The sequence below is a fragment of the Triticum dicoccoides genome, chromosome 5B (genome assembly GCF_002162155.2).
Source record: "Triticum dicoccoides isolate Atlit2015 ecotype Zavitan chromosome 5B, WEW_v2.0, whole genome shotgun sequence".
In the NCBI taxonomy this organism is placed as follows: domain Eukaryota; kingdom Viridiplantae; phylum Streptophyta; class Magnoliopsida; order Poales; family Poaceae; genus Triticum; species Triticum dicoccoides.
This window is the reverse complement of record NC_041389.1, coordinates 193262086-193271742: the sequence shown is the minus strand read 5'-3', so window position 1 is coordinate 193271742 and position 9657 is coordinate 193262086. Positions and strand designations below refer to the sequence as shown.

The 9657-nt window shown below is 46.6% G+C and overlaps 1 protein-coding gene across 3 annotated transcripts in view; it reads left to right on the top strand.

Moving 5' to 3' along the window:
* LOC119308047 overlaps nt 1-9657 on the top strand; it is a 25674-nt gene that overhangs the window by 10892 nt on the left and 5125 nt on the right. For all 3 annotated transcript variants that reach the window (XM_037584158.1, XM_037584157.1, XM_037584159.1), the window contains exons 3-5: nt 1464-2215; nt 2418-2697; nt 2791-3012. In XM_037584158.1, the coding sequence (XP_037440055.1) occupies nt 1464-2215; nt 2418-2697; nt 2791-3012 (1254 nt within the window). The remainder of the gene's footprint in view (nt 1-1463; nt 2216-2417; nt 2698-2790; nt 3013-9657) is intronic.

The window sequence follows — 9657 nt, the reverse complement described above, 5'->3', positions numbered from 1 at the left end:
ATGGTGGCGGGTGTGTGGGCGGTGAACAGAAGGGGTCTAAATAGGGTGAGGGAATCGGCAGGAGGTGACTGAATTCCTCCCGCCGCTTTTTTGGGATGCGCGCAAGCTCACATCATCTCCCCGCTTGCACGAGCTCGGGGCCTCCGTGTAACGCCCCGGACACACTCGCCGGCGGTCGTTACTCCTGGCGAGATCTAGACTGGCCCCACAGATCAATACTAGTCTTTCCTGCGCACTTTGTCCTCACTCGTGCGCACCGAGGAGCAACTTCCTGGTCGGTCACCCATCCTAAAATTACTCCAAGCTAAGCACGCTTAACTTTGGAGTTCTTTTCGAATGGGCCCCCGGAAAAGAAGGAATTCCTTATTGATATGAGTAGTCTATCATCCCTATTAAGCCAGGCTATCACATACAGCCCCGCTCAAAGGAACCGACGTCCTCATCGGGCCACAGGAACGTTCCCTCTTGGCACATACGTCTATGCATCCAGTCCGGCACATGTGTCATGCCGTGTGCCACGATGGATCACAAACGTCATGCACAACATGACTGCGCACCTGTCCGCAAACATCCATGTAACCGTGAGGGTCGGCTCTAATACCAACTTGTAACGCCCCGGACACACTCACCGGCGGTCGTTACTCTTGGCTAGATCTAGACTGGCCCCACAGATCAATACTAGTCTTTCATGCGCACTTTGTCCTCACTTGTGCGCACCTGGGAGCAACTTCCCTGTCGGTCACCCATCCTGAAATTACTCCAAGCTGAACACGCTTAACTTTGGAGTTCTTTCCGAATGGGCTCCCGGAAAAGAAGGAATTCCTTATTGATATGAGTAGTCTATCATCCCTATTAAGCCAGGCTATCACACTCCGGCACAAGACTGAAGCAAGGATGGGCCAGCCCAGGCCAAGCCCACCCCGACCGGCCCGACCCGACTCTTGTACGCCTGGCTCAACCACCTATATAAGGCAAGCCAGGAACCCTAGATGAGGAGGGGAAGAAAGTTGTAATAGTAGTTACACCTCACCGGAGAGCATTCCGCCTTTGGTGCCCCCCACCCAAGATAATCTCAATAACAGAAGCAGGAGTAGGGTAATACTACCGACATTTTGAGCACTAGTACAAACTAACCTGAACCTTTACGAAAATAAATGCCCCATAACGATTTGAGGGTACTGTATTAGTCTCTATTTGACATTCCTTTGATTTTGTACACACTGTTACTCTCAAGTCAAGCCATAGCTGTTGGAATGGTTTTATTGTACATTCCATCCTCTGTCTCTTGCTTTACTAACTTCATTGAGTAAGCACCGTGTGAACACATCACGAGATTCACATATCTGCCTACTACTTTCAGTAAGAATGGTAGTGGTGTAATTCAGTTCTGTTGTTCATTTTCTCTCCAATTAACTATATAATCTGCTTATTTGCACCATCTCAATGTAGTCTGAATTTTCCAGGGGAAGGATGCCAGGGTATTTGGCAATGAAGGCACCAGCTCATCATTAGATTCCCAGCGTGAAGTGCCATCTTCCAGTACAAAAGTGCGGAGTGAAGAAGTTGAAAAGCATCCAATTCAAATGCAAAAGACAACCATCCATCCAGGGACAGATTTACCGGGAGAAGAATCTCCATCTATTCCACAACACAATGCTCTCAGAACTGGTCGTAAAATGTCTTTTGCTTATGGTATGGCTGACTCCAACCTGAGGCAATTTGGCGAGAGAACTTACAGCACTTTAAATAGTGATAGAGCTAAGAATATGAGGTTTAGTATGAGACTTCCAGATATTAATGGAAGCACCATAAGTAAGAAAGTTGATTCCCAGAAGGAAGAAGTGAAGGAAGTTGATTCAGAAGATATCTTGATCGCTCATGATACTAAGAACAGTGCTGTTAATGGAATGCAAGCCCAGGCACCAGTGCGTATTTCGAATAATAGAAGTGACAACAAAATTCGAGAACTTGAACGTAAGGTTGAGTTGCTTGAAACTGAGCTGCAAGAAGCCGCTGCTTCTGAGATAGGCCTTTATTCTGTGGCTGCTGAACATGGTAGCTCGGCAAACAAGGTCCATACACCTGCACGAAGGCTCTCTAGGCATTTTGTTCATGCATTTAAAAACTGTCCGAGAGAAAAGATGGGAAGTGCAGCAAGAAGTGCTTCCTCTGGGCTGGTTTTTGTTGCAAAAGCTTGTGGATACGATGTCGCAAGGTGCATAGGATTTTTCCTCTTATGTTCAGGTCTTCATATTTCAAGGAATGGCTACTTTTTGGGGTGGAATATTCGATGAATTGATAACCATTTGCGTGCACAACTTTATTCTCTTGCATTATGTAGAGTGCAGTACTACGCTATTACTCCAGTAATTTTATGTATTTTGATATCTGTATTCTTCCATAATTTTTCCAATCAGGCTGAGTTTCTGGTTGTCGAACTGTGTGGTGCTGCGAGCAATTGTTACTGAAACTTCTAAGCAATCGGACATTGGAAATGACATTAATGCTACTGATTATAGTTCAAAAACTGCACCGAGGAGAAATTCCGCATCGATGTGGGAATCGCTTAATCGGAAGAAAGGGAATTTCCTTTCACCTGAGTTTGATAACTGGGAAGATATTGATACGTTTATAGCTTCACTAAAGAAGATTGAATCATGGATATTCTCACGGATTGTAGAGTGCATTTGGTGGCAGGTTTGTTTCCTTATTACTTTGAATCTTTATTGCATGTACTTTTGTCTGTAAGAATTTCTCAAATTTTGTACACTACAAAATCTTACTTTGCAGGCATTTACACCACATATGCAATCTGCTTATATCAGTACTAAATCAATGACTGGTTTGAATGCAAAGAAATGTTACGGAAGGATTACTGTTGTGGGCAATCAGCAACAAGCAACCTTGTCAATAGACATATGGAAGAAGGCTTTCAAACAGGCATCAGAGAAGATTTGCCCTGTAAGGGCAGCTGGACACGAGTGTGGGTGCCTGCCTATGTTGGCCAAGTTGGTGAGCTTTGTATAATTGATATAACTCGCTCATGTTTCTTGCTTTACATATATAAATGCATATTTCTTGCCTTGGAAGGTACTTGTGATTATCAGATTGGATAATAAATTAGAATCAGAATTTCTGACATTTGTTATGAGATAGTTAGTTTTTAGAGCAGAGAATAAAATAAAAAACTAGCGTTTTTTAGTTTCACCACAACTCACGGTAAACAGACTCCAGCTACTGTGTGAGCATCATGTTTATTATCTACAAACTTTGGATCTTGTCCAATACGTATATGTACATAATTTGACCCTTAAATTCTTATGATAATACTTACTGCTTTTCCAAAAGTTGCTAATTATGCTGTTTATTTTTACATTTCATACTTAAATTATTATATTACTGAATTAAATAAAACCACAACTTCACTAGGACTGTTAACCTTTTACCACATCTTTTGAACCTTTTTTCACAAAACCATAACTTGTGTTCTAATTAATTCACACAACACCAAACTACTCTTTCTTGGAACAAACTGGAATATTGGGCCCAGAAAACTGGAATTGTGACTCAGAAAAAGTCGAGCCTGCAGTTGCCACTAGTGACTCAAGTCGACACTAAGTTAAGTCGACATTTTTTTGCGACTCATCGACTAATTGATGACTAGTCACGACTAGTCGCACGACCCGAAAACCATGCACTGGAGCAACCTTTCTCCTGTAGATAATGGAGAAAGGACTCCATGTGGATCTATGCTTGGAGTTGTTGTAGGAGAATTCGGCAAGCGGTGAAGCCAAATGCCATTGTCCCTTCCTTTCTTCACAAATGCAACGGATCAGATTACCCAAAGTTTCTTCACCACTTTCGTTTGTCCATCTGTTTGTGGATGGGCAGTGTTAGAAAATTTAAATCAATGTTCAATTGCTTCCACAAGGTGAGATAAAATGGAGCAAGAAACTTGCTATCATGGTCTCAGACGACAGACCTTAGAACTCCATGAAGTCTGGCCACTTCTGGAAAGAATAGGTATGCCACATGATGGGCATCTATATTATTGCGGCATGGAATGAAATGAGCCATTTTAGAGAATTTGTCCATGACCACAAACACAACATCACTCCCTCGCCTTATTCTTGCGAAACCGAAGACGAAGCCCATAGAGATATCCCTGTGTTCTGGACCTGGCCTTTGCATGTTTGACATATGGGGCACTGCTAAACAAACTTTTCGGCATCTCTCTTTAGTTGTGGCCAAAAGTAACAAGCTTCTAAGTTAGTGATAGTCTTGTCGCGTCTAACATGGTCACTGAGATCACTTGCATGGAGCTCTTTAATCAGTTTGTCACCATCGTTTTTGAAGAGATGCCCATCTTGCACCAAATATGCTGCAACAACTCCTTTATGTCACATAGAGAACCTCTTGGGATGTACAAACTATCATTCTTGAAGAGGCACCTAATGGCTGGCCCTATATGTGCTTTACCCAAACATGGCCAAAGTCTCTTGCATCCTCATACAACTCCTTTATTTGATACATGCCTGGAGGTTAAGAAGTCAAGAGACATGCATGACAACTCAAAGCATCGGCCACTCAGTTGGTTACTCCAAATTTATGCACAATGAGATAGTTAAACCTCTCATATGCTGCACATCTTTCTAGCATGCGATCAACATGCTTTTGGTTTTAAAATGCTTCAAGGATTGATGGTCAGTGTAAAACGAAATCTTTAGGCAGCAAATAGACTTCCCAAGTTTTTAAAGCTCGAAAAACTGCATATAATTCTTGATGATAAGTACTTCATTTTTGCCTAGCTTCGCTTAACTTCTCGCTAAATCAAGCAATTGGCTTCCTTTCTTGAGATAGAACAACCCCAATGCCTACTTCACTTGCATCACACTCCAACTCAAAAGTCCTGTTAAAATCAGGTAGCACCAAAATAGGAGTTTGTGAGAGTTTTTGCTTGATCTCATTGGTACTAATTTCAGCCACTTCTGTCCATTGGAACTTTCCTTCCTTCACACGGTAATTGGTGTCCTGATAGTGTTGAAATTCTTCACAAATCGCAAAGTTGCAAAGGCCATGAAAACTTCTTACCTTGAGAATGGTCTTTGGAGTTGGCCATTCTCGGATTGATTCAACATTAGAATCATCAACATGAATACCGTCACATTTACGACAAATCCTAGGAATAGAAGTTGTGTTTGCAGGAGAACACATTTCTTCAAGTTGCCGTAGAGCTCATTTTTGTTTAGTACTCCTAGCATATTCTGAATGTGAGCAAAGTGTTCATCCTCGTCCTTGCTATAGAACAAAATATGTCATCAAAATAACCACAACAAAGTGAGATAAAATGGGTCGAAGGACCTGATTCATCAAGTGCATAAAGGTACATAGTGCATTTGAAAGTCCAACTGGCATGAACATCCATTGAAAAAACCCTTACTTTGTCTTGAAGGCTGTTTTCCATTTATCCCCGGGCATGATGCAAATTTGGTGATATCCGCTTCTTAAATCTAGCTTGGTGAACGCTCTTGCTTCACTAAGCTGATCCAATATATCATCCAGGCAGAAAAATAGGAAATTTGTACCTTACAGTGATCTTGTTGATGGCTCTATTGCCCACACAAATGTGCCAAGATCCATCTTTCTTTGGTGTAAGCAGGGCTTGTACAACATATGGGCTAATACTTTCTCGAATGTGCCCCTTTTACGGCAATTCCTCCACTTTCTTCTTCAATATACCATGCTCTTTTGGGCTCATTCTATAGTGTGGAAGATTAGGAAGACTTGCTCCCTAAATCAAGTCAATTCTGTGTTAAATTGCTCTCATCGGTGGCAGGCCTTGTGGCTCTTCAAGTATGTTTTGAAATTCTGCTAATAAGCCATGTACATTTCCTGGAATTTTGACAGCCGAGTGCTCTTATCCTTTTACAACAATTGCAACACACAAATTTGCCTCCTTCAAGTCTTCCATAAACTCATTAGAGGTGTGGGAGATGGTTGACATACTTTTTCCATCCTTCTTTGAGGTATTACCATTAGTTTTGTATGGTAGAACAATCATATTTCTCTTGTTCCAAATGAAAGAGTATGCATTTTCTTTGCCCTCGTGTGTAGTATCCACATCAAATTGCCAAGGTCTCCCAAGAAGTATATGGTTGGCATCCATGTCAACCACATCACACTGTTGAAGTGTATATGTGGATTGCCTAGCCCTTTCCATCAGTTCGGACTTTTGGTTGCGTTGGCTAGTGCATGAAGCAACATGATATCAGAGCCTAAGGTTCTGAGTTCATGTCATGCTTTTGCGGTTTATCCAAAATTTGATGTTGCCCCCCTTTGTGTGCACGTATAGGCCTCTTGAGCCATACGTCTCAGTCTATTCATGGGTTGACTTCTCGCATCACACGTGAGAGGGGGAGTTAAAGTGTCTATGTGTGATATCCTGGCTTAATACAGATGATAGACTACTCATATCAATAAGAAATTCATTCTTTTCCAGCAGCCCATTCAGAAAGAACTCCAAAGTTAAGCGTGCTCAGCTTGTTGCAATTTCAGGATGGGTGATTGAATGGGAAGTTGGTCCCAAGTGCGCACAAGTGAGGACAAAGTGCGCATGAAAACTAGTGTTGATCTGTGGGGCCAGTCTAGATCCTGTCAGGAGTAATGGCCAGTAACCGGCCGGTGTGTCCGGGGCACTACAAGTTGGTATTAGAGCCGACCCTCGCGGTTACACGGATGTTTGCGGGTCAGGTTGCGGGTCAGGTTGTGCGACCATGTTGCGCATGACATTTGTGGCACGTCGTGGCACACGACATGGCATATGTGCCGGATCGGACACACAGACGTATGTGCCACAGGGAACGTTCATGTGGCCCGACGAGGATGTCGATTCCTTTGAGTGGGGTTGTATGTGATAGCCTGGCTTAATAGGGATGATAGACTACTCATATCAATAAGGAATTCCTTCTTTTTCGGGAGCCCATTCAGAAAGAACTCCAAAGTTAAGCGTGCTCAGCTTGGAGCAATTTCAGGATGTGTGACCGACTGGGAAGTTGGTCCCAGGTGCGCATGAGTGAGGACAAAGTGCGCAGGAAAGACTAGTGTTGATCTGTAGGGCCAATCTAGATCCCGATAGGAGTAATCGACCAGTAACCGACCGGGTCCCATACCCGGGGTACCTGACGTAAGGGAGCCCGGCCACAACCTTGAACAGGGCCCACCAGGCCCAAGGGATACCAGGGAGCCCTAGGGAGGCGAAGACGATACGCGTGTTCCCCAAGATGGAGGGTGGCAGCCGAACCAATCTCATCTACCCCTCATGTGAACCCTAGGCCTCTCCTGTCTATATAAAGGGAGGCCTAGGTCCTCACTCAGAGGGCAATCTCATATCCAATTCTCGGTAGACATCCAGTACACCATTGTAATCCTATGCACGAGGTATCCCCTCACCATGAATAACAAGAAGAAGCAGGATGTAGGGTATTACTCTTTGGAGGCATGAACCTGGGTAAATTGTGTGTGCAGACTTCGTCCCGGTACTTTTGATCTCGTCATGAACCCTACCGGAATTTGCTCCGTCAGTTGACGCGCCAGGCACGGGTGATGTTGATCGGAGAACGAACCCGACACGGAGAATCAAAAGAGATCGGCGATCTCTCGCCAGGCCATTGCCTCACTTTCGGCTCTTTCGAGCTGGTCGCTGATGGACCAGGGCAGTTCCTTGACATCTCGCCTTCAAGCCTCGTCAAACGCGTGTATAATAAACTAGGGCAGGCCCAAGGGGTCTATGATCGCCCTGATCACCTTGCATGGAGACGCATCGTACGACCTCCATGGTGCTATGAGACCACTTGCGGGACCTCCGTTAACATGATATTCACGGCGGTAGACACGCGCCGAAACCAGAAACTCGCGAGACGCGCGATCTACGCGACGAAGGACGCAACTAGATCCCGCTGGTCCCCTACGCGACGAAGGAAGCAACTCGTCCATCAGCACAGGCACAACAGCGAGACCCCGCTGTTCCATGCCGCTGAGACCCGCCGTTGTCGACGTGTTAGATGCAATGCCGCTCCTCCTTCGCGAACACCACCTACAACCACTGGTCCCATCCCCTCCACCTGCAGATCCTCTGTACTCCCATCCGAGCCCCAAGGCCCCTGACGACACCTACAGGAAGGTCACGACGTGAACAGCGCCGCTGCCGCCAAATCCGAAGAGGATTGAAGGTTTTCACTCGGCAGGAGATCGGGGTGGGTAGATTGGGCCCTCAGCTGCGCCTTCATGAGGAAAGCGGCACTCATGGGCGACGCCGCCGCCGGGCCAGCCAGATCGGCCAAGGTTTCCCCCGGACCCAAGGTACACCACCAGGGCTCACAATCGTCAGAGCCTGCAGCCGCAAACCACCGGGACGACGAGAGAGGCGGCAGGAGAAAAGGGAACCTCCAGATCTGACACCACGACAACAACCCGCTAGAGGATCACCGGCCACCCGATCCAATCCCCGGCAGCCCACCTGCCCCGCCGCGCCCGGACGAGGAGGCTAACCCAGGGGCCCCCGCCCCGGATCCAGGACCCTCCACTCCAAATCAGGCAGAACAGAGCCAGCCCGCCGCCACGTCTGCCACTGGGTCACCGGCAGGCCGCCACGCCGCCGCGGGCCAGATCGGCGCAGCCGCCATCGATCGGGGCCTCATCCTCGAGATCGGGGATCCCGCGCATCCTGAGCCCGGAGTGAGAGTGCGATCCCTCCGTTGCCGCCGTCGCACGCGCGGGCTTAACCCGGCACCAACCACCGGCGGCGGCGGAGGGGAGAGCGGAAAGGAGGAGGACCGGCGGCGAAGGGTTGTGTTGTAGGGTGGAGACCCTAAGTGGAGATCTTTCACGAATTGGAGGGGGATCCACGACAATATGATATCTTATCACTAAGGTGCTCAAGTTTTCACGAAGCCCGGCAATACTCAGATAGCTAGTCTCGATAGGTATGGAGGTAATCGCAAAGATGGTGGGGCTATCAAAGTGTAATGGCAAGGAAGGAAAAGTTTATGAAGGAACGGATACCTTCGTCACACTTATCTTTTCACGAAGGCGGTGGTAACCGGCCTTGCTTCCAGTTGAAGATGGTCACAAATGTGGATGATCGTCTTTGGATGTGGAAGCTCGTGGTGGATGTAGTCGATGGAACGATACAAGTGTCCGATGGTGGATGAAGATGTAATTGTCCCTAAGTAGCCGAAAACACCTTAGGAGACTCAAATCACAACTCAAACAACCACAAATGCAATAAGAACCAAAATGGGTTAGGTTGCGGAAGTTTTATGTGGTGGTGCAGAAGTTATGGCGGGAGGGCCTATACAAAGATGTCAAAATTCGAAAATTTTTATGATGGCAAATGATGCTGTTTTTATTTTTGTGGGATGGAGGATGTCAATAGCTACAAAACGAGCTAAAGAACGCGAAAAACGGACTCCGGATGAATTAGTTATGGCCGAAACAGTTTTTGGAAGTGGGCTGAAACTGGAGGGTGCGGGCACCCAGGGGTGGGAGGGTGCGGGTGCCCGGGGTGGTCAGGGAGGTGGGCGGAAAAGTGGCCCGGGGGGTCCGGGTGCCCGGTGTTATGGGGTGCGGGCGCCCGGGGTGGTCAGGGGGTTTGGGCGA